Raw genomic sequence first — 21893 nt, 5'->3', positions numbered from 1 at the left:
ACCAGTAGCTAGAGCAGATTGAAGTCAGCCGAACATTGCGATCTCCCATCTGTGATGTTGCACAACTCGTAATAAATAATAGATAATAAATACCTAGGTAATAAACAATAAATAATAAAACCACCCTTGTTATTCATGATCAATGCCAAACCACGCCGCTTCATTGGGAGGATCAAGTAGCATTGTCTGTCGATCGACTTTGTACATCTCCTTTGCAACTACTAACTTATAACTGATTGCCTCCATCCAGCTGGCATTTCTCCATGCCAGACCACACGGTGATTGAGCCAGCTAATTTCACTCAGGTAATCAGTATCAAATTAATTAACGTGCTAATAATACATGAAACGAAACATAAAACATCCACATCACATCCTCCATTGATTTTCAATAATGATTATTGCTCAGGAAATTAATTTGTTGCCGAATCTCCTATTGAGAGATGAAACACTTCACTGCTTGATCATTGAAATTATCTTCAACGCTTGGCTTCAGTATCCCCATTAGGTACCTGTTATTCGATGCTGGTGATCTGGTCGTGTGCGAGGTTGCTATGTGCGAAGTGCTATGTATTGTGTATTGTGTGAATTCGGAATATATAATTTCAGCCTTTTCAATGTTGGAAATATCTATCTATCTTACATTATCTTTTTTTTTTTATACCTGATTTACCTGATGTATCTTACGACCTTCTCTTATGTGCAATTTCCCCCAGAAAGATTGCCTCAGTCAATATCACCATCGTCGTGGTCATTAGTAGATTGCTCCGCCTTCTCTGCCACCTGCTCACTTCTCACTTCCTCGTTCTTCTCCCTTAAATGTTTCTCAGCAACATCTTTAGGTAGCTGATCAAGAGGTTTCCCTCCTTCAACCCCCTTCTTCAGGTTCCCATTCTCATCCACATCTTCTTTCAGATAAAGCGTAAAGACTACCGCGAATAAGACTTCTCCAGTCTTGCGGTTTTTCAGTACATATCTGAGCGTATGTGAGCGCTTTTGCTCTTTCCTAGTATCAAAAGAAAAACTTGGTTGGCATGACAGATCAAGAATTCGGCGCAATACATATCATCAAGGAAGGTTGTTTATTTGATGAGAAAGAAGGATGAATGAAAGAATCACGAACCGAAGACCTTGTCCATCCCAATATTTCATTATGGGCATTGTAAAACCTGGCAGTTTGAGAGCGAAATCTATCCATGACGATATAAAGTCAGTGTCAATTCTTTATGTGGGGAGGCGATGAATATGTCAATTCTCAACTTACTGTTAAAATCTAGATATGCATTGAAGAAATCACACCCATAAGTTCTCCCCTCTTCCCAATCCCATTCTTTCCTATTCGCCTCCGTCAAGAAGTACTTCTTCCTCGCCGCCTCCCCATCTGGAATTCCACACTCCTCCCGATGTTCCTCGCCCTCCTCATCCCCGCCTTCTTCGAACACCAACCCCGCATTCTCCTCCTCGTCAGCTCCCTCTCCTCCCTCCCCAACATACAGCACATTGAATGAACTCGCCGCTGGCCCATACAAATATGGTTCGTCTGCATAAACATCTCCATCCAGCCCTGGATCTACCATCCACTTCACAATTCTGAAAGCTGTATTGAACCCCGGGGGCAGACGATCTCTAATTGGATGATCAAAATCATTTCCAAAAACTAAATCATCCGCATTGATATCCTTCTTCGGTTTGAATCGAAACCCAATACTATATTGATCTTTATTATTATCATGCGGTGGCAGAGAAAAGTATGGAGAGGTAGTGGGCGAAGATTTGGGTAGTCCGCGATAATCCTACACGAGGCGGGGTTGGTTAAATTTAAGATGTTCTATGTGATGCCATGGAGCGCATGGCAGAACAAGAATAGTTGACTTACTTGGATCCTGACATTCAAATCCACCTCACAAAGTTCGTTCTCAATCCTAATTGTCTTTGCTTGATTGACCGGTACAATCTGATGTGTACTGACATCATATTTTGAGCCGGCAGTAACTTGTAAAATGTAATTTTCTGCCATATTTCCTCGAGGATCTCCGCGCAACTTGTTTGCGCTGTATGTTGAAGGAAAGGGAAGTTTTTCTCTTGATTGATACTTGTAAGGGACTTCGCACATATACCAATATTGTCTCCAATGTTGAAATCTAGAAACTTGGGAGTTTCATTATTAGGTCGCAATCAACGGCAAGCAAAATATTTTGCCGGTGATGGTGGGTTTTGAAAGCGGTGACGTAGTGGCCTGAGCCACAGTGCATCTAACATGTGAATTTTGAGATTCACCCAAAACACTATAAAAATGTACAAAGTATTTTAGAGCATTCCCTGTCAGAATTATTGGTTATAATAGACCAATAGATTTGCCATGATGAGGGATCCGAAAGAACTTCGAGATATAAGATAACGCCAAATATTAGAGCAATCATTAATAAATATTGTCATGAATCTTCATAAAGCGTGATAGCTATTTTGCATATTAATTGTTTCCGACCCCGAGTCCTACTCTTTGGGACGAAGGTCCGCTCACACTCGCACTCGTACCTCTCTCGCGAAGTCGTCTGCCTTCCATCAAACCTCGGAGACCTCTCTTCTGTAGTCCAATAACTGCACTAATATCACCCCTCCAGATTTCCCCTACTCCTTCAACCCTGCCAGATTCTGATGCACTCATGCTTCCACTCAAGTCACTCCCGCTAACATCACTCGCGGCACTGCTTGTCGCACTCATACTTTCTTCGTCGTCCTGTCTTCTTCCTCCTTGACCAGTTCCAAGGCTGCCTACGCTGGTATTGATTCGCAAAGATTGCTGCCCATGATATCCCAATTCGTTATCCAATCCAAGTTGCATTAGAGTCTCGGCTCCATTTGATAGTCTGTTGAGACTCCAAGGATCTGCTATATCTGATGGTGTTGAAGTAGAGCGACCGCCTCCAGCAGCCATTGCGCTAGCATTGAAAACTGCTGCGGCGTTCCTACTGTCCAACACGCCATGCAATCTCTCTACAACAGCTTCCAGTAGCCCATCGATCTTATATGGTCGTGCTAATTGCAATAGACTACAGAGTATTTGTGGAGTGCAGAGTGTAGAGTTGTTTGGAGGAAGAGACGATGTATACAGGAAATGTAGTAGAGCTTGAAGCGTGAGTTGTGTATGAGGTAAGTAAAGTGTCCGCGGTCTAGAATTAGGTGGCAAAGCAGCCGAGTCGGGAGGAAGAGACAAAGAAGCGGGATCCGATATGGAAGAGCTATTCAGTGTTGATGAAGTAGAGAGATTTGAGGATTGTGCACCGAGACTAGGTGTGATAGTCAGACTGCTATTCCTGCTTTGATTATGTCGAAATACACCTTCTGGGCGCAGTGTGGCGGTGTCGTTGCCGTCTTGCGTTGCTGTGCCCTCGCGAAGTAGTTGAACGAAATACGGTCCCCATCTTCTTGCAATAATGCGAGAGTTGACTGGTATACGTTCGCCGCCAACACAAAGGATATCCATGTCGGCTAACTCTCTAAGAGCTAAGGCACTCTGACCTAATTCCTCTGCCGCTTTGGAAAGTGTGCGTCCACCCGCGTTCCATCCTGCTTTGCTATTGATATTCAATGAAGGAGATGCGAAAGGTGAGCTAGCTGAGACAAAACCCGACATTGGTGCTGCTTTCCGAGGATTGTCATACAAACCAAAAGCCTCGAGTTCAACCATACAGACGTTCGAGAAATTTATGCGTCTGTGATTATAATCTTCCACAAGACTTCGCTTTCGATTTCCAAGTATAACAAATGTATTCCTTCGGTTCCACAAAACACCACGATTCCAGCTTCCTTGACTGAAAACACTGCCGCCAGCATCAATGCGACTCCACGTGAGAGTTCGTAAGTCAAGAGCCCACAATGCATACTCCTGTTTTGAAGAAGTGAGATAAGTCCCGCTGACAACGAAATTGGTGTCTATAACGCCGCCATTTGGAAATCGAAGCCCTGGAGGCGAAAATGACCCATGCATAGGCTTTTCTGCCAAGGTTCCATCAGAAGCTCTAACTTGTAGTTCTAATTTAACATCCAAAAAGTTGTAATTGGAATATATCAGCATTGATGACCCAGGTTCTCTTGAATCTGGAGTAGTGCCACCATGATCTGGCTTATTAGGTGTTGCTTTGCCTATTTTGGCAGAGACGTGACCTGGAAGAGGCGCCACAACACTACGATAAGCCCCACAACTCTTTCCAAGCTGTTGGGTACTAGTCCACTTCAGACTCCGTAGATTAAACACGCTAATTTGCTCGATGTAGTGATTTGCACTGTCTTGGCCACCCACAACAACCATTTCGGCACCGCCAGTACCATCTATATTCACCCCAATAATACCTTGATTAGGATTTGGCCCTTGAGGATTGTGATGTAAGGCAGAAGAAGGTGCATTCACAGATGCAAATGCTGCTGACGAAGGAAGAATAGTGGCACAGTGAGCATATCTTCCCTGCGGTGTATCGTTCGTTGGTATGAAGCTCCATGTCCTTGATGGTGCATCATATATATAAATATCAGACATTACGACTACCTCCGGCTGGGTATCCTGCCCACTTTGCGCCGAGGCAGCCATTTGAGCCTGGCTCTGTGGTGGAGCTGGAGACATTCCTCCATAGCACACCAGTTTGGTATCGCCAAGCGCGCACACGCTGTGAAAGTATCTTGGTGGTGGTACATCTCCAGTAGTTTCAACCTTTGTCCAATGCCGCTGTACTAAATCAAGTTCATATAAGTCGGCTGTCAGGGAAGGGCGCGTTCGTGATAGGATCCGGCCACCAAATACGTAAAGCTTATCGCCCAAAATTGTAGTTGTAGCACCAACCAATGGATGAGGTTCTTTTCCAGTAGTTCGATGTACGTTGCACATAAGCCCTGACAAATGTGTCGATGGTGTTGCTCCAGAGGTACCAGCCCCGCTTGCGACCGAAGGGCGTGGTTGTTGTGCTGGAGATGGTGCTGCTGACGGAGGCCCGTTGCTCTTTGGTGTCACAACATTTTCGCGACTCTCCTCTGCCCCCTCACCTCCATCTTGCCTGCCAGGAGTAGCAAGACTAGTTTGACTATTGTTCATATCCGTCTTGTATGTACCCGAGACCGACTTGAAACCGCTGGATTGGGGTTGGAAAGCGCTCGTAGAATCTAATGTGCTGGCTCGACTATCGGTCGCAACTGGTCGTGACATACCCTCTAAAGCTTTTGGCGTATCAGGAGGATCTCCCGCAGTGTCTTCGATGATAGGGGATGTAGGTGTCGTGGGCAAGGTTGGGAGGGGCTTTTCGAGGTTCGCACCGCTCAGCTTCTTCTCATTCTGCGACAGCAAGGATTGGTCGGTACTTGCTGAGCGCGGATAGAGGTCTGGCGTAGAACTTTTGCTTGTTTGAATATTGAAAGGTCGACCACGGCTACCAGAAACAGATCCCAGCTTCTTAAGTCCTCTTCGCACACCCGTAAGAAAAGCGCCGTCAGTCTTCTCTGACTCCCCCCTGAAGTCTAAGCCCTCGTCGTCAGTCGAAGATTCGGAGACGTATAATGACTCTATAGAGTCTTTCGGTCGAAGGGTTAGCGGATCCGACATGTTGAATCATGCTGCGAAAGACAAAAAGCAATTCATCAACCGTCACAAAGAGATGTCACCAACAACAGATGTCATTTTGACGTGCGTGTGGATATGGAAGCTTACCTTAAAAGTACCCAAAAAAACAACAAGGGCTTCCCCCAAAATTATACTCGGCCTTGTCAAGATCTCCCGAAAATGCAATCCAAGGGTCAGAAACTATTTCTCGTTTGGGGCGTAGGGACTCAGGAGAGATAGGAGATCCACTCGCCGCACAGATTACACGAGAAGAATAACGGGGAAAATCGATCGTTCTTCCGCAGAACAGTTTGTAAAGTGTACGATGCAGGTAAGCTGTAGCGACGGCTTACCTGGAAGCCGGCAGTAATCGACTGATTGACCCTTTTTTCTTCTCGATGTAGTATTTCCGCCGAAATCTTAGGGGATTCTAGGTGCCTATTGTGTCAGATCGGATCGCAAGCCGAACTCAATAGTCTCGCACGCCTCGTACTTATCGGTACCAGAACTCTCTATACAAACGCGCCTTGTCCCAGCTAAAAAGCCAATTTTCCTAATCTCCGCCTTATTTGGAAAATTGATACCTCTCCAAGCGAGGAAAAAGGAATTTCTGCGGTTCCAGCCCACTTCCTAGTTCTTAGTATGCCGATCTCGAGGTGTTCGAATCTTGACAATATAAATCCCAGTTGCTTTCCCCTTTAGAAGTTTTCTTTGCGAATGGTGATATTAGTGATTGGAATCTACATGCACGGTTTGTTGTTCCTTTGTAGGTTCACAACCTTCGAAACTGTAGAACAGCCTTGTAGTTGCTCGGACCTGTCAGAGCGTGAATGCGATTGCTCCGAAGTACTCTTTGGGGGTAGGAATATAAGGTTCGTCCGATAGTGATAGTGGTGCAGATTCCCACGTGTTGTGTGTTTCATGCAGAGGAAATTAATCGCATGTCGGAGGGGCCAAATGTTTCTAGAAATTGTGTAAAATCCATATAAATGTGTAATTGGGCACTTGGCAGGTTGGAGTCTGGAAGAAAGTTTAAAGAGGAGAAATCGCAGCCCTGTCTGCTTCAGATTGATTGTTATTTACTAGGTAGATATCGGTACGAGATAGGTAGGTTAGTTTGATAAGCCGTCCGATATGGGAGACCTATCTAGGTACGTACTCCGTGAAAAGACCGTTGGAAATTAACACCAGCAGCATCTTCCCTCGAACCTGCCTGCTGACGACAATATGGGATTGAGGTGTAGCAGCACGCATTGAGCCATCGCGGTATGTGCCTATGTACAGTACATGGAAAACATCTCGGAAACAAATCAGACAGAATACCTACCTCTCTAGGAGGTTGTGGGATGTGAACCAATACGGATGATGATTCGTAAGAATACAGTGAAATTCATGCATGCAAAACACTCAGACTGTGCGATGGTTATTAGGATTTTGATATTTTTTTTTTCTTCTTATTTGCTTGTTCTAATCTAGAATATCCTCAAAAAATCATCCAAAAAGGAGACTTCATTGAGCCACTCGCCAATTTAATCATTATTTGTCATATCTGTCATTCAGTCAAGAAAGCCCCTTCATCAATTCATAATTTCGCTTGGCGCGATATTTATTCTGCAGCAGATGTCTTCTCCTTTGGCAAAGGAGTGAATCGAAGATATGGCTTGACGATGCGGAATTCTGGGAAGAGGGTCTTGGCCTCCTCATTTTTGACACCAGGGTGGACAATTACGTCATCACCTGGAACCCAGTTGATAGGAGTGGTGATGCGGTGCTTATCACCGGTTTGAAGGGAGTCAACAACACGGAGAACCTCGGCAGTGTTGCGACCGGTGGAAGCTGGGTAAGAGAGAATGAGGCGGATTGTCTTCTTGGGGTCGATGATGAAAACAGATCGGATAGTGAATGCAATACCCTTAGAGTCAACGTTGGTGATATCTTGGTGGTCGAGCCTAGTTTCCTCATCAGCGCCTAATCCAAAGTCATAGAGAAATGGTTGATCGTGCTTACATGTCATATGCATAGGCGACCTTTCGCTCCTTGTCACCAATGATTGGGAAAGTAAGCTTGCTTCCGGAGATCTCATCGATGTCCTTGATCCATCCACCGTGTGATTCAATGGTGTTTGCGGAAAGACCAATGAGCTTCACGCCACGCTTGGTGAATTCTGGCTCGAGTTTGGCGAAAGCACCAAGTTCAGTAGTGCAGACGGGTGTGTAGTCCTCAGGGTGGGAGAACAAGACAACCCACTTGTCACCAATAAACTCGTGGAAATCGATTGGGCCGGTAGTGGTCTCTGCCTTGAAGTTTGGGGCGATGGATCCTAGACGGAGGCTTTGTGCAATGTTAGCGGAGCTCAGAGGTATGATAGTGAAATTGCACGTTGCACACGAACAAGACCTTCAATGCTTCTTGATTCTGGCGTACGACTTGTCGCCAAATAGAGAAAGTTTTGACCTTCACATCAATAGATTGAAGTTCGGTTTGAGGAAAATACGCTTTCGTGGAGAATTGAGAGGTAAACTTACGGGGTGGGTCTCTCTTCAGCCATTTTGAATGTTTGTCGAGGGTTTGATGAGGTAGTGTTTGTACAATGTAGTTGGTATCAAAGTAGAGTAGAGATTGAGAGAAGCAAAGGACGAAGAGGACGGAGGAGTTGAGGGGTTTATTAAGAAGGAATCTATTCACTTAGTCCGTCCAAAAGAATGATGCCTTATTATTACTTAATCATTGATCGAAGTGTCGCCATCGTAAGAATTAGGAGGGGTAAAAGAGAAATTTGTAGCACGTAGCTATCACGCCATCGACCTTGTCTGAGCTTGACCAGCCTTCAAACCGGATGGGGTTTAGAGAGGGGTACGTCCGGACTACCTGATAGGCTTATCACTTCTGCATTAGAACTCTAAGGGACGAGAAGAGCTTGGCTTTGTTACAATGTCAAAATTGCACCTCGCCTTTTTCGAGAATCAATAATATCATCCGTGCCATCATTGTTCGAAAAGAGCAAAAGGGTCCCAGGGAAACGGGACCTGACGGGACGGGACAAAGGCAAAAGATTGAGACGATCTAGTAGCACAAGGACAGCCGCACTCAGGCCGAAAGAAGCATAAGGTCTTTGTTTTCTCGATTTACGGCTTATAAGAAGTGCGGAATGCTTGTAAGGCTGAGAACTGGAGACTTAGACCCTCCTTTGTGCTCCATGCATGGCGTGAACAGAACTTTGAACCTCTGGTTGGAGGCATTGGTGACGTAATCCACGGAAAGGATCAACTGACACGGGGAAGTCAAAGTTAAACTTCAAGTGAAGTCTTGATTCACGTGAAGAGTATTTGTGCCTCGCATACGTGCATGCCGCATTGCCGACCCAAAGGTATAAGTTCATCTTGCGGAGTGCTTCCGATATGTAGGTAGTTCTATGTATATATATATATATATATATATACATATCTATACATAAATTAGCGGCGAGCAGTCTCTACATGACAGTTGAAAGGCGTCGACAATCATAGAATCGCCTGGTCATTCTCAAATTCTGACCACAACCATTTCTTCCTTTTTCTCATGGCAGCTTTTCCGTATTTTCTGATCGTATCGAGACAATCAATATCTGGTCGTTCTTCACAAAAGAGCTGGGATAACATTCAGCTATGTCCCCCTCTGTTTCCCTGTGGCTCGCATGACCATTGCCGGAGAATATCCAGCAGAGGAGAACAGCGAGGATTAGCATTCTGTCAACGGCTTACGCGACATCCATCCCATCTTATCGAATCGTGAGATACGGGATTGCTATTAGCAATAGATTGGATAGAGGCGCCATGATCGCATTCCCCTTCTTCCTTTCCCCTCCAATTTTCAGCCATCTTATATGTCTACCCATCACGTGAAGTAGGTTCCAACGTGCGACCGTCCGCAATTGGAAGCAAAATACCCCATCTTGAATTTCTGATACTCCACTTCTCCGAAAGAGGCCGATCCACCAGTCCGCCACACGCACCATTCATCATGACCAATCCACCAACCCACCATAAATATACTTTCCGTTCGGGAATAACAACACACATTTGAAAATTCGGTGTAAAATCCGCATCTCTGCAGCCAATTCCTGAGCTAGCGACGGGCCATCTAACTCATCATGGCTTAACTCGTTGAGATCCGCGGTGAAGCCTCCATAGGCTTGTTATAGCTTCAACGGGAATAGGCACAAGGGAGTGCTGCGTTCGTACATATCTCGACTCAATGCCGGTCTTTGCTACTTTTGTTTCCATTGAGTCATTGCTTTCTTTTCTCACACTGCATCGCATTGGCATTCTCTATCTGATGCTTCATGTCCATTGTCATCGAGCTCCAATTCGAGTAGGTATATATATCCGTTGGCGGCATTCGTTTTGCTCTACAGTCTTGGGCAGCAAAGAATAGGCGACGCAGAATCGAACATGCCATCTCGTGGGGATCCAAGTAGGCATACCTCAATATCTGACTCAACAACGGATTTCGAGGACGATGGCCAGAAAAAGTTCGATTTCGGCGCTCAGCCTGCAGCGAATCCAGCAACGAAGGACGCGCTTCGTTCGTCAAGTCCTATCATTTATCATTATCTAACATTCGAAACGTTGATCCCTTCGCCGACGAGTAACGTTTCATCCGACGGGTCCTCAGCAACAGCACCACCACAGCCAGAATTGAAGAAGTACACTTCGCCGTTCGACTGGCCGGAAAGTCGCAAACGATTTACCGTCTTCCTTTCTTGTATAGCGACTATGCTTACAGCCTACACTGCGGGTGCATATTCTCCAGCTGTCAAGCAAATGTCCGAGTACTGGCATGTTTCAGACATTGCGATTCTGGCTGGGATCACCACTTTCTGTTTTGGTTAGTATGGCTTCGAAAGTTACATGACAAGCATGAAGCTAATCTTACCACAAAAGGGTTCGCTATTGCGCCGATGGTTCTGGCTCCATTTTCCGAGCTGAATGGCCGGAAGCCGATTTTCATAGCTTCTGGACTGCTGTTTTTCATCACTCAAATTTGCTGTGCTGTGACTCGATCTTACCCAGGCATGCTTGTCGCCAGATTCTTTGTTGGCTGTGGGAGTTCTGTGTTCTCAACAATGGTCGGAGGAGTTATTAGTGATATTCATCACAAGGAGGGTCGAAACACGCCTATGGTAAATAAATGGCCACTTTGAGAGTTCTTAAGAAAATTGTTTCCAGCTAACCTGAAATTAGTCCTTATTCTCAGGTGCAGCACTTTTCGGCACTGGCTTCGGCCCATTGGTGAGCAGCTTTATTGCGCAGAACATTTCCTGGCGATGGGTATTCTGGGTACAAGTTATCACAAATGGACTCCTGCTTATTGTGCGTATTTGGGCTTCACTCCAAAATTAACCGGAGATGCTAATGTGCGTCTCGTGTAGGCCATAACGCTTTTCTTCCCAGAAACGAGAGGTAGCATACTACTGAGCAAGAAAGCAAAATGTCTGAACAAGTGGTATGAAGAACGAGAGCACGCTGGTTACTTTGGTTTTGAGATGCCAACGTCGGCATCAAATGAAAAATATGAGTCCCAACGAGTCAGATGGAAGGTCAAGTCAGACGAAGAAAGAGAATCGCTCTCGCAGATGATTAAAATTTCCATCTACCGTCCATTCCATCTTCTATTCACAGAGTCGGTAGTATTTTTCTTCAGCTTGTGGGTTGCCTTTGCTTGGGCAGTGCTATATTTGACCTTGTAAGTACCAAACTATGTCTAGAAGTCGGGTTCGCATCTGCTAACACTGCAAATTCTTAGTGGCTCAGTTCCTCTAGTGTTTGAGACTTCTCATGGGTTTAATATTGAACAATCTGGTGCTGTGTTTGCAGCTATGTCGATTGGTGCAATAATATCTACTTTCATTTCTATCTATCAAGAGCAGTGGCTCGTTAGGTATCTCGAATGGACGTTCAAGAGTGAAAAAAGTCCAGGCATAATCCGAAGCAAAATCGATCTCTCGTCTCCTGAGTCAAGACTTTACTTTGCTTGTTTTCAATCGGCTTTACTGCCCATTGGTCTTTTCTGGTTCGGCGTAAGTGATGTGTCTTTCAGATATTGTTCAAATGGCTTACATTGTTTCAGTGGACCCAGTTCTCTTCAATTCCTTGGATAGTCCCAACTCTTGGCATTGGCTGCGCAACTATGGGAATATATTCGATATATCTGGCAACATTCAACTACCTCGCAGACAGTTATCATCGATATGCGTCATCTGCTCTTGCGGCTCAGAGTTTCTGTCGGAATGTCCTCGGCGGTATATTCCCACTCATTGCAACTATCATGTTCAACAATATTACATTTCAAGGAGCAGCATCTTTACTTGGCGGAATTGGAGCGCTATTGACAATAGTACCTTGGGTTTTGACCATTTATGGACCGACCATTCGTTTAAGAAGCAAGTTTGCAAGCGAAATTATGTAGCTTTGCCCAAGCAGAACAGTTAATGCTGCTAGGTAGTCACGTCGGTGACATCAAAAAGTTATTTGCTATTTTTCTTTCCGAAACGAACCGTTTCGAATTTACGACTTATGATATATGAACTCAGCCGAAGAGGCTATAAATTATTGGGATAATTGGATATCTGCGCAACAACTACTGAGATTATGAAAGGCCTCAAGATATGGAGATGTTTGAGCGTGTGGAAAAGTTTGTTAGTCACACGAAGAAGAAACTTCTGAGGGAGAAAATATTGGACAATGTAGGAAAGCAGAAATATATATGAAGATAATGAGATACGCTACAAATACATAGGGGGAAAACAGACAAAAATTGTATATACCTTATGAAACACAATGTAAGCATTGACGCTACAACGATTAACAAGAAAAAACAACTTTAAGCTCCAGAAGAATTTGTTGATTTTGTGTATCCACTAGGTAGACTTTGTGTGTTCTTTATTCAATCCTACCAGGCGGAGTATGCTTGAATCAACCCCCTTTTTGATAGCTTCCTGATATGATTAACCTCATTCGTCCAAAAGCACTAGTGCTAGTCCAATATCAAGCTTCAAGATTCACTAGCCTGTAACAATATCAGAGACATCAGAGAACAATATACAACAAGCTTTCTTCTCCGCAACCTGGGGATTTCCAAATTTGGGAAATTCAAGAGATCCGACAAATAGCCGAAGTCGGCTCGGAGACAGTACTGACCTTGCTAGTGTTATCAGACCCTGATGGAGATCTTCGGCCAAGGATAGCAATTTATTTATTAGGTATCTGCTACCAACTATCGGTCTGCATTGATCAGGAAAAACACAACATTTACTCCCAATCTGAATTGATTCTTACAACCTTGTTTATCAACTTCTGAATTTAAACAATAGGGATACCTAGGCACAACCCCAAAACTCTATCAAAGTTTAAATAACCCATAGACAAAATGTTGCGTTGGTAAGTACCTCCTTATCTTCTATGCAGCCGTGATATCATACTTCTTTATGTCTCAGATCGTTGCGAGCGATAGCTAACATCAAGGTAACAGGTACCAGATGAAGTTGGCAGCTCGCCCTGTCCTTACTCAAAGTGTGACATCGGCAGTCCTTTTCGCAACTGGAGATGTGTTGGCACAACAATTAGTTGAAAAGAAGGGCATCAACGACCATGAAATCGCTCGCACAGGTCGCATGGCACTTTATGGTGGTGGTATGTAAAGAATAGCTTGATACAACAGTGGGAGGAGATGTTAACAAACTCTTTTTAGCTATCTTCGGTCCAATCGCTACCAACTGGTTTAAGTTCCTTCAAAACCATGTTGTTTTGAAGAACAAGAACCTCGAAATGGCAGCTCGAGTCGCAGCCGATCAATGTATTGTAGCTCCCATCAACTTGGGCTTGTTCCTTACCACCATGTCTGTCCTCGAAGGAACCGATCCAAAGAAGAAGATCGAAGCCAACTACTCTACTGCCCTCCAAAAGAATTACATGATCTGGCCTGCTGTTCAAGCTGTCAACTTCAAGCTTGTTCCTCTTGAGCACAGAGTCTTGGTTGTCAACATTGTCTCCCTGGGCTGGAACTGCTACCTCAGTTACTTGAACGGTCGCAGTACGGAAGTCACAGTTGAAAAAGTGGTAGAGAAGGTCAAAGAGCTCTAGAAAATGTATATCATGGTTACAAATCGGGAATCGTTATACACTCTGGCCAATAACGATTTGATGGATTTCACAAGATCTCGACTGGATAGACTTATAAAAGTACTGCGTCAAATCAAATCATAGCGAGGCGTTTAGGATTGGCTTCAGTTGTATTACGAACATAGATGGTCTAGATCATATATAAACAATGAATGCATTTGGGAAAGAGGTCAATAATTTTCTACCTATTTTTTGTGAATGTATTGATCGGTGACGTATGTTGGATTCCGCTATCTGATATCTGATAGTGGAATATTCTTTGACTTCCTCCAATATAGACGCGAATTGTATATTTGCCGAGCAGTGTATTGCTCCAATTCTTCTGTAATTCATCTTCTTTTTACGTTTCCAATTAAGCTGTTTTCAAGTATCTCGAAAGTTTCAATAAATTTCTGCACATCAACTTTTCAGGAGTGGCCCAACCAAAACAATGGCCATGCCCAAGTAGATGCCATCAGTTCACGTGATTTATGCCTTACTCAGCATCAAGGGTTCCAGCCGAGCTTTTTCAAAATGGCAAGGGCCACCACCACCATTAATTGCAAGTCAAGTCTAGTCGCATCGCAACGTCAAAAAATTGAAGAAAGTGCTAACAGCCAAACCAAACCAAACCAAACCAAACCCTACCTACAATCCTAAATCGGAAGAACGCCGATAATCTCAATACATATAAATTAGACAATTTGCCTGGAGCAACAAGTCTACCCAATCACAAGAAAGTGGACAGAGCACAATCGTCTTAAGACTCTTTTGTCTTTGCTATTATTCATTCACTCATCACCCCGCCACGGAAATAGAATTTCGACTAGCCTCGCATTCAATTCTGCAAGAGCACATCACATCAACTCTAGGAATCTTCTCAGCACTGACTTTATTCCACCTCACCTCTTCTTTCTCCTCCCCTTCACAGTCCATTAGACACTCGATCCTACTTCACATTCAAACATAATACAAACATGGCAGCCGTCGCAGCACAAGCACCAACTGGTGAACAAGTTGACTTGTCAACCATTCCAGTCTCGCCTGAAGGGGCCAGCAATTCAAATGAGAACACCAAGCCAGTCGCAGAGGGTGATCAAATTACCGTTTTCCATGATAAGGATAACTTCAACGTCAAGCATCCTTTGACAAACAAATGGACTTTGTGGTTCACAAAGCCACCCAGTGGAAAGGTTGTTTTTTTTTTACCATGAGTCCTTTCTACATCAACCATGCTGACTTAAGTGTAGGGTGACAACTGGAACGATCTCTTGAAAGAGGTTATCACCTTCAACTCTGTTGAGGAATTTTGGGGCGTATACGTAAGTATAACATTTTGAGTGCTTTGTCTCTGTACATGTCTTGACTTTGCTAACTTTTTTTTTTTTTTCGCAGAACAATATCGCACCAACATCTGAACTCGCCCTCAAATCTGACTACCATTTGTTCAAGGAAGGTGTTCGACCGGAATGGGAAGATCAACAAAACAAGCACGGTGGAAAATGGTCATATCAATTCAAGGAAAAGCGCAATGTCCCTATTGATGAACTTTGGCTTCACGTCATGTTGGCAGCTATTGGAGAGACTCTCGAAGATGAAGACGACGGAGAGGTTATGGGTGTTGTTGTCAACGTCAGGAAGGGTTTCTACCGTGTTGGTGTCTGGACTCGCACAATTGGCAAGAGCATTCCCGGGGGTGGAGATGGCAATGGTGCTGGAGGAAAGGGAAGATCCGCCGAAAAGGGCAAAGAAGTTCTGATGAACATCGGCAAAAAGTTCAAGGAAGTCTTAAAGCTCCCAGCATCTGAGGCAGTTGAATTCTCTGGCCATACCGATAGTGCACACAGTGGAAGTACTCGCGCGAAGGCTAAGCATTCAGTCTAGACGCTTTCAACATGTACACGAGATGAGATATGATTCTCCTTTACCTGCGTTACGATTTCGTGGTTTTCTTTTCTATAAAGGTCCACAAAGTATGCTAGGGCTAAATGGATGACGGTTCAACAAAGGTTTCCGGTTTGTCATAGCAGTATCTGCATGCATTATTGAAGGCAACAAATACCTAAAATCGGCTTGTTAAGCCTATGGGGGAGTAGTATTTATGCCATATTGTTTTTATTGCTCTGCTATTACACTACTGCTTTTGGTGGTGGTTATTTTATGCATGGCGTTATTCTACACTGGGCAATCAATATAGGCTCAGATATCAGAAGTGTGTTCATAGAGATGCGCGAGGCATGAATTTAGCAAATCCAAAGTTACATATCAATTTAAATGATGAGCGTTAGTGATTTTCAGGCAAGTACGTTAGTAAAGATGCATGTGGTTATTGGCATGGGCATGTGTTTGTTGCTATCTTTCATCCGAAGTCTATTCAAGGAGCAATGAGTGCATGTTTGCTTAGGCAGGCTTCTTCGTCTGAATCGCCCGTCTGTTTTCTGCTTGCGTGATCGTCTTGTCCCGTTCCTCTCCTCTCTTCATCAGCATTTTATTAGCGGTATATTTATGTGCTTCGGTGATGTGATGTCTACAGGATGCATCCTGATAGAGGTTACAAACAGAGAGAATAGATGTCATATATCTATCTTCGACTTGTAAATACACGCCTTATGTAGAAATTGTGTTTGATCTTCTACTACTTTAGCATCAGTTATCTTGCAAGTAAAATGCTAAATTTTATTTACACTGAGAACAATTACAAAGGTGCCCTTCATTCAGATGGAAATTGTGATGGATGTATTCAATTTTCTATGTATAAAAGCTACGATACTACAACCTATTTCCTATCTTTCCACAACCGTCTTGTGTTACGGTTCTACCTCTTACATCTCATCTCCGCTAACATCATCTACAAAAACGCTCTTTACAAGCACCTTCTTATTGATCTTCCCCATTGCATTCCTCGGAATGCTCTCCACAACCCTCATCACCTGCGGAATCTTATACCCCGCCAATCGTTCCTTGAGCGCTCTTCTCATGTCCAATGGTCCCCATTTCTTTCCCTCTAGAAATTCTTCATTCAATACTACTACTGCTCCAACTTTCTGGCCCCAGTTCCCCGATGGTACAGCACAGACTGCACATTCTGATATCTGGGGAAGCGATAGCATTTCCCGCTCTACTTCAAGCGCGCTTACTTTTTCCCCTCCGGATTTTATAATGTCAGCTGATTTACGACCGCGGATGAAATACATGGGACCTTTAGCCCATTCCTGCCCACTCTTTCCCGCGCTGTCGACATAGCGACGTACAGCCACATCGCCCGTTTTGAACCAGCGACCGCCGCCATCAGAATCTTCAACATGCTCTTTGAGTGTAGCTTCTGGGTTGCGCCAGTATTCTTTGAAGATCGTGGGGCCGCGGAGCTGGATTTCTCCATCGCGTTCTTTACCATTGGAGTCGAGTTCTGAGCCCAGGGCAATCACTTCGTTGGTTTCGGTGTCGACGAGTCGGGCTTGGACGGTGGGGAGGGGCCAGCCTACACTGCCGTCCACGCGGTCTGTGGGTGATAGACCACAGGAGAGCGCCATGCCGACTTCGGTCATGCCATAGCGTTCGAGAAGGACGTTGTTGGAGGATAGGTCGGACCAAGCATTTTTGGTGGGAGTAGGAAGGGCGGCGCTGCCAGATATGTTGAGGCGGAGATTTGAGGGAGAGATGGCTTCTTTTGCTGCAGATTGCTCCTCGGGAGAGAGATCTTTGTGGGTCTTTAGAAGACGATTATAGACTGTGGGGACGACTGTGAAGAAGGTAATGGGTTCCTTGATCTGGGTATCCGGTAGGAAGGGGGCAGCGAAACGTTTCCAGACTGCCGTGGCGTTGAATGGGAAGAGAAACTCGATCGTGGAACCAGTAAACAGGGGTGCAAGAATGGCATTTACAGTGCCGTGAATGTGATGGAGAGGGAGGACATGAAGGAGATGATCTTGAGGGCTGTAGTTCCAAGCTTCGATCAGAGATTTCGATTGCGCTGTCAAGACTGATTGAGGAAGCAGGACTCCTTTCTGAGATCTGTAAGTAATTGTTTAAATTCTACAATGGGAAAGCTCACAGGTCTATTGGTTGTGCCTGATGTGTACAACATCATGCCTCCTTTACCCTCTGATGGCCCTTCCAACGTGACTTTACCATAGTCTGAGTTCTCGAGCTTTTTCTCAAGTTTGATATGTTTTGGTTTGGATTCCAGATCAGTGTTCATCACTTCTTGAGCCTTGCTCTCAAATTTGGTTGAAGACAGTAGCATTGTAGCCTCGCTTTGATCCAAAATATATTGTAATTCATGGGCAGGAAATGCCGGGGACAATGGGACAGCTATAGAGTGCGTACCAAAGATGGAGAGTAAAGTCACTATATGTGTATTATCTTAATCTATGTTCTTTCTGCGTATGGATATTTCAGGTTGCGCACCCACATAATCATAGCTATTTTCTACAAGAAAAGCAACTCTTTCTCCTTCTAGGCCCTTTTGCCCAGCCTCGTTCGAGAGTTTGTCTCTTCTTTCTGCTACATCATGTAATAATTGACCATATGTAAACCGTCTTCCGGAGGCTGAATGAATTACTGATGTAGATTTGGGGTCATGACTTGAGATGGCCTCGAAGAGGGGTAGTCTTGGGAGCGTGGACGCCATTCTTGCACTCAGTAGAGTGGCGGGAGTTTTTGAGAATGAACGGAGAAATGTTGAGGGGTTTCGTTGTAGAAGTGACGGTGATCTTCTACTGCAGAACATTGAGACGACAGGAAGGTGGAGAGGCATTGGTAAGGGTGGCTCATTGGATGGCAGATAAAACAGAATTACAAGGAGGCCTGTCGAGAGATGCTAATCGTCCGAGGTCCGAAGTGGAGTTGATGCTGCTTAAGAACGTATTGATAGGTAAGTATATCCGTCGAGATCAGTTTGCTTTTAGGTAATCCTTCTTGCATCTACCTTGCGTTGAGAATATAATACAAGTGCACTTGGTCTAGAGTTGACATCTCATGCCCAGTCTATAAACGGTCTAGAGCTCTGAACATTCTTGACTAATAAAGATGGATTTCGAGGTTCGAGAATTGTAAATTCGGGAAAGGCTACGAATGACGATGCGGGCCGGTTCTCGGATAAAGTCTAGCCTCAAAACCACAAGGCTCTTTCCTAATCCTTGCCATGGTTGGCGAGGCTGTCATGCAACACACAATCGTACAATCAATATTGGAACGGTTTGCGCTCCAATCAAACATTCGTCATTACCATCTTCTCAATCTTCTCAATATATTGTAAAGCAATAGTTTAATGCTTCGCATCATTCGTCCCGCTGTCTCACGGCGCTATCTATCAACAGTCATGGCATCCAATACTCCATATGAAGATATCATCCGCACTCGAGTAAGTATTCCTCTCTCTCATTTTTGCTCTATTTATGGCCTCCACTAACATATAATTCTAGCTGACAGAAGAGTTAAAACCTACCCGTCTTGAGATATTCAATGATTCATCCAAACACTCACATCACCAAGCTATGGCTGGTTCCACGTCTCACGAAACCCATTTTCGAGTCGAGATCGTATCGGAAGCGTTTACCAAGAAGATGCAACCTGCAAGACATAGAATGGTCTATGCTTTACTGAAAGAGGAGATGGCGAAAGAAGGTGGCATTCATGCTTTACAGTTGAAGACGAGGACACCCGAGGAAGAGGAACGGCAAAAGGCAAAGGAGGAAGGAGAGGACAAATGAGAGGTTGCTGCTGAGGCAAGTGGACCTTAGTAGAGGGATTTGATGTTCTATATGGTGATCGAGATACTTCTTTTGAGAATCAATACAGAGTGGCAGATTGAGCTGTCGGAGGAAACACCTGTGAAGCTGTGTGCTTATGCTATTGCTTGGTTGTGGAGTTAAGGCAGATTTAAATACACGGAGCGAATGCATGGAGCGAAAGATTAAGCATACACGTTACCTAGAACATTTTAGTCGGCTTGTCGATGCCCATATTCCCGCTTTGGTCAAGGTTATTTGCGCCCAAAAACGAGCATAGATTTTTCAAGATAAAAAGTCAAAGGTAAACGCTTTCTATGTTTGCTCCATCGCTACTCGACTGTAAACCAAGTCCAAGGAATAGATTCTTGGTTAAATCAAACAGGCAAATCAACTGTCAGAACACCCAGCTGTTCTGCTAATGCGAGCAGTGGATTCACCACAGCTTCGACATCTCCGGTTTTGATTGGAATTCTATGATTGCCATCCCATTCAATAACTTGCGCGCTTTCTTTGTCGCACCAAATTTTGAGCAATTCTCGATGTAAATCCAATCCCGGGTCTTTGGAGCCATGAACATGAATAGTTGGCAAAGTCAAAACGTCATTCTCATCCACCGGTCCCCATCTATCTTGATCTCTCTCCATACTTAACAATGGCGGTCTGCCCGCCATCAAAACCGCAAATTTCCAATTGTGACCCTCCAAGTCCCTTCCCCCTTCTTCTCTAATCTGCCTCCTCAACAACAAACTCCCGGCTATCTTCGCACCCTGGCTAAATCCCAACAGTCCTACCCATTCCCCGGTAGCTCCTTTGGCATCATCCTCTCTCATCGCTTTCTCAATACTCTCTTCGATGGCAATCACCTCATCACGTGTATCTATCACTTCATGTTCTGGTAACCAGCCCAGCCAGCGTTTAAAGGGTCCACAATGTCCATAGACACTTGTAACATCGGGCCCGGCACCAGATTCAAAAGGGGCTTCGGCAAATATGAGACGGAAATAAGGTTTCAAATGCAAAGTAAGGACGCGGCATTGCATGGTGAAGATTCGAGCGTTTGTTCCCCCGCCGTGGAGACAGAGTAGCCGAGGAAGATCAAGTGTGGGGTCGTGGTGTGTAGCCATTGTTGCTTCTCAATAGCGGAGTTTGTGGCTTGGGAGATCAATGGATATTGTGGAGGGTTTGGGATAAGATGTGATTTCTTGTATGGTATGAGAACGAGATGTAAATGTATGTGCAAGTTGTTGTGCTGATGACAGGTAAGATCAAGATATGCTAAATTTAGAACGGGTAGCCTTTTGTGCTACGTTCCTAATGTGCTTTGACAACCAGTAAACTAGATCGTATTTCAGAAATTTGTGGGAGCTGATCCTAAAATTCTCATCAACGATGAATGCATGCGAACAAGTTCAATACACCCAGAAAAGTGGTTAGTATTATAATTCGGATGTCCGTCTCTATAACATTGAGGGGTTCGAAGAAGTGTTGGCGGAGAGGTGGGTCTGATGAGGCAAGGGTCCAATACATACACAGATCACTTTGCGGAGTTCCATCCCTGGAATAGTAACCCTACCACACTGATTTCATACCTTGAACATTATTTATTCAGACGTCCCAAGCAGACGTATGGCATTTCGACCTCAGAAGATGAGCTTTCGATATCTGCAACGCGAATCAATATAAACTGATGAACGAGCAATCTGTGCAGTTTGCAGTAGCATTGCGTGGGGAGGTTCTCTCGCTAACAACCTCAGCAGTCTCGAGGCAGTGCGTTAGATAGTCCGAACTGCAATTTGATAATTAAAAATTATCATTTTCCAGAGATATTTCAATCTACAACATGCATTCAATCTTTTGGATTGTTGAGATACTCTACTTGGAGTGGTAGGCCTTGATAGCTTCTCATTGTCAGATTGTAGGCCGGGCGAGGTACTTAAAATACAAGGACCTTCGTGTACCTACAATGACATCCAATTGCTTGTAAATCACAAGAGTTTACATAAATGGCGGCGTATATTCCTCTTGCTACAAGGTGGCAGCCCTATCACACTTGTCTCCAGTTACTGTTGTTAGATTAACTTTCAAAGGCTCTCATCTCCGCTTAGCCATAACTTCTGTACATCTTGATATTGTGGAAAGCTCCATTCTCCCTGCAAGCTTTTAGTAGTGTTTGTCGATGAACTTTGTGATTTTAATCTCATGGTCTTACTTATCTATTTTGAATGAATCTTGGGATAGTTTCCAAGATATGACTTTTCGAGATAGATACATCTCCAACTTGGCCTAATGAATTTCCCATCATTCACTCGACCTTACCACATATATCAAGTTGATAGTAGTATCGACGGACTATTCATGTGTTAATCAAAGTTGTGGAGATTGTGGCATTGTTCACAGGCTTTTGCTTATTAGCTGGGTCTCTACAATTATTACTCGCGCG

At 44.3% G+C, this 21893-nt stretch overlaps 9 protein-coding genes across 12 annotated transcripts; 4 read left to right on the top strand and 5 right to left on the bottom strand.

Annotated features, from left to right (window-relative positions):
* Positions 1-554: 554 nt before the first annotated feature.
* BCIN_01g08540 (hypothetical protein) lies at positions 555-2186 on the bottom strand. Of its 2 annotated transcripts, none has more exons than XM_024690767.1 (4): positions 1876-2186; positions 1264-1792; positions 1123-1189; positions 555-1005 (listed from the first exon to the last, which is right to left on the bottom strand). In XM_024690767.1, the coding sequence occupies exons 1-4, from the start codon at positions 2014-2016 to the stop codon at positions 726-728; spliced, it is 1017 nt and encodes a 338-aa protein (XP_024546536.1). In that variant the 5' UTR covers positions 2017-2186; the 3' UTR covers positions 555-725. The 2 variants fall into 2 exon arrangements, with proteins under 2 accessions (XP_024546536.1, XP_001560972.2); XM_001560922.2 differs by having other exon boundaries at positions 555-975.
* Positions 2187-2331: 145 nt separating this feature from the next.
* On the bottom strand, positions 2332-6648 carry BCIN_01g08530 (hypothetical protein). Of its 3 annotated transcripts, XM_024690766.1 has the most exons (3): positions 6077-6648; positions 5692-6013; positions 2332-5555 (listed from the first exon to the last, which is right to left on the bottom strand). In XM_024690766.1, exon 3 carries the CDS (start codon positions 5191-5193, stop codon positions 2470-2472), a length of 2724 nt encoding a protein of 907 aa, XP_024546534.1. In that variant the 5' UTR covers positions 5194-5555; positions 5692-6013; positions 6077-6648; the 3' UTR covers positions 2332-2469. The 3 variants fall into 3 exon arrangements, with proteins under 3 accessions (XP_024546534.1, XP_024546533.1, XP_024546535.1); XM_024690764.1 differs by having other exon boundaries at positions 5692-6648; XM_024690765.1 differs by lacking the exon at positions 6077-6648 and having other exon boundaries at positions 2332-5692.
* Positions 6649-6996: 348 nt separating this feature from the next.
* Bcprx4 lies at positions 6997-8327 on the bottom strand. Its single transcript, XM_001560924.2, has 3 exons — positions 8109-8327; positions 7591-7914; positions 6997-7532 (listed from the first exon to the last, which is right to left on the bottom strand). Exons 1-3 carry the CDS (start codon positions 8129-8131, stop codon positions 7190-7192), a joined length of 690 nt encoding a protein of 229 aa, XP_001560974.1. The 5' UTR covers positions 8132-8327; the 3' UTR covers positions 6997-7189.
* Positions 8328-9695: 1368 nt separating this feature from the next.
* BCIN_01g08510 (hypothetical protein) lies at positions 9696-12481 on the top strand. Its single transcript, XM_024690763.1, has 6 exons — positions 9696-10449; positions 10506-10744; positions 10806-10934; positions 10994-11307; positions 11368-11641; positions 11692-12481. Exons 1-6 carry the CDS (start codon positions 10014-10016, stop codon positions 12028-12030), a joined length of 1731 nt encoding a protein of 576 aa, XP_024546532.1. The 5' UTR covers positions 9696-10013; the 3' UTR covers positions 12031-12481.
* A 163-nt stretch (positions 12482-12644) lies between these two features.
* Bcsym1 lies at positions 12645-13915 on the top strand. The gene is made up of 3 exons (XM_001560926.2): positions 12645-13001; positions 13093-13253; positions 13312-13915. Exons 1-3 carry the CDS (start codon positions 12991-12993, stop codon positions 13701-13703), a joined length of 564 nt encoding a protein of 187 aa, XP_001560976.1. The 5' UTR covers positions 12645-12990; the 3' UTR covers positions 13704-13915.
* Positions 13916-14262: 347 nt separating this feature from the next.
* Bccdc33 lies at positions 14263-16018 on the top strand. The gene is made up of 3 exons (XM_001560927.2): positions 14263-14914; positions 14972-15043; positions 15117-16018. The coding sequence occupies exons 1-3, from the start codon at positions 14699-14701 to the stop codon at positions 15603-15605; spliced, it is 777 nt and encodes a 258-aa protein (XP_001560977.1). The 5' UTR covers positions 14263-14698; the 3' UTR covers positions 15606-16018.
* A 429-nt stretch (positions 16019-16447) lies between these two features.
* BCIN_01g08480 (hypothetical protein) lies at positions 16448-18792 on the bottom strand. Its single transcript, XM_024690762.1, has 3 exons — positions 18129-18792; positions 17773-18068; positions 16448-17725 (listed from the first exon to the last, which is right to left on the bottom strand). The coding sequence occupies exons 1-3, from the start codon at positions 18475-18477 to the stop codon at positions 16544-16546; spliced, it is 1827 nt and encodes a 608-aa protein (XP_024546531.1). The 5' UTR covers positions 18478-18792; the 3' UTR covers positions 16448-16543.
* An 83-nt stretch (positions 18793-18875) lies between these two features.
* BCIN_01g08470 (hypothetical protein) lies at positions 18876-19701 on the top strand. The gene is made up of 2 exons (XM_001560929.2): positions 18876-19083; positions 19145-19701. The coding sequence occupies exons 1-2, from the start codon at positions 18991-18993 to the stop codon at positions 19430-19432; spliced, it is 381 nt and encodes a 126-aa protein (XP_001560979.2). The 5' UTR covers positions 18876-18990; the 3' UTR covers positions 19433-19701.
* Positions 19702-19709: 8 nt separating this feature from the next.
* On the bottom strand, positions 19710-20917 carry BCIN_01g08460 (hypothetical protein). Its single transcript, XM_001560930.2, has one exon. It carries the CDS (start codon positions 20575-20577, stop codon positions 19828-19830), a length of 750 nt encoding a protein of 249 aa, XP_001560980.1. The 5' UTR covers positions 20578-20917; the 3' UTR covers positions 19710-19827.
* Between the last annotated feature and the right edge of the window lie 976 nt (positions 20918-21893).

Source organism: Botrytis cinerea, chromosome 1, assembly GCF_000143535.2.
Source record: "Botrytis cinerea B05.10 chromosome 1, complete sequence".
Classification (NCBI taxonomy): domain Eukaryota; kingdom Fungi; phylum Ascomycota; class Leotiomycetes; order Helotiales; family Sclerotiniaceae; genus Botrytis; species Botrytis cinerea.
The sequence above is the reverse complement of the archived record's forward strand: the minus strand, read 5'-3'. Positions and strand labels throughout refer to the sequence as shown.

Coding starts and splice junctions, on each gene's coding strand:
- BCIN_01g08540 (XM_001560922.2), bottom strand. CDS start 2,112: ATGTGCGAAGTCCCTTACAAGTATCAATCAAGAGAAAAACTTCCCTTT. Junction 1,793..1,875: donor ATTTGAATGTCAGGATCCAA/GTAAGTCAACTA, acceptor CGCCTCGTGTAG/GATTATCGCGGACTACCCAA. Junction 1,190..1,263: donor TGCATATCTAGATTTTAACA/GTAAGTTGAGAA, acceptor CGTCATGGATAG/ATTTCGCTCTCAAACTGCCA.
- BCIN_01g08530 (XM_024690765.1), bottom strand. CDS start 5,586: ATGTCGGATCCGCTAACCCTTCGACCGAAAGACTCTATAGAGTCATTA.
- Bcprx4 (XM_001560924.2), bottom strand. CDS start 8,131: ATGGCTGAAGAGAGACCCACCCC. Junction 7,915..8,108: donor GCTGAAGAGAGACCCACCCC/GTAAGTTTACCT, acceptor CATTGCACAAAG/CCTCCGTCTAGGATCCATCG. Junction 7,533..7,590: donor GTCGCCTATGCATATGACAT/GTAAGCACGATC, acceptor TGAGGAAACTAG/GCTCGACCACCAAGATATCA.
- BCIN_01g08510 (XM_024690763.1), top strand. CDS start 10,014: ATGCCATCTCGTGGGGATCCAAGTAGGCATACCTCAATATCTGACTCA. Junction 10,450..10,505: donor GATCACCACTTTCTGTTTTG/GTTAGTATGGCT, acceptor TTACCACAAAAG/GGTTCGCTATTGCGCCGATG. Junction 10,935..10,993: donor CAAATGGACTCCTGCTTATT/GTGCGTATTTGG, acceptor CGTCTCGTGTAG/GCCATAACGCTTTTCTTCCC.
- Bcsym1 (XM_001560926.2), top strand. Junction 13,254..13,311: donor CATGGCACTTTATGGTGGTG/GTATGTAAAGAA, acceptor AACTCTTTTTAG/CTATCTTCGGTCCAATCGCT.
- Bccdc33 (XM_001560927.2), top strand. CDS start 14,699: ATGGCAGCCGTCGCAGCACAAGCACCAACTGGTGAACAAGTTGACTTG. Junction 14,915..14,971: donor CAAAGCCACCCAGTGGAAAG/GTTGTTTTTTTT, acceptor ACTTAAGTGTAG/GGTGACAACTGGAACGATCT. Junction 15,044..15,116: donor AGGAATTTTGGGGCGTATAC/GTAAGTATAACA, acceptor TTTTTTTCGCAG/AACAATATCGCACCAACATC.
- BCIN_01g08480 (XM_024690762.1), bottom strand. CDS start 18,477: ATGCCTCTCCACCTTCCTGTCGTCTCAATGTTCTGCAGTAGAAGATCA. Junction 18,069..18,128: donor AAATAGCTATGATTATGTGG/GTGCGCAACCTG, acceptor ATACACATATAG/TGACTTTACTCTCCATCTTT. Junction 17,726..17,772: donor CAGGCACAACCAATAGACCT/GTGAGCTTTCCC, acceptor TACAGATCTCAG/AAAGGAGTCCTGCTTCCTCA.
- BCIN_01g08470 (XM_001560929.2), top strand. CDS start 18,991: ATGCTTCGCATCATTCGTCCCGCTGTCTCACGGCGCTATCTATCAACA. Junction 19,084..19,144: donor AAGATATCATCCGCACTCGA/GTAAGTATTCCT, acceptor ATATAATTCTAG/CTGACAGAAGAGTTAAAACC.
- BCIN_01g08460 (XM_001560930.2), bottom strand. CDS start 20,577: ATGGCTACACACCACGACCCCACACTTGATCTTCCTCGGCTACTCTGT.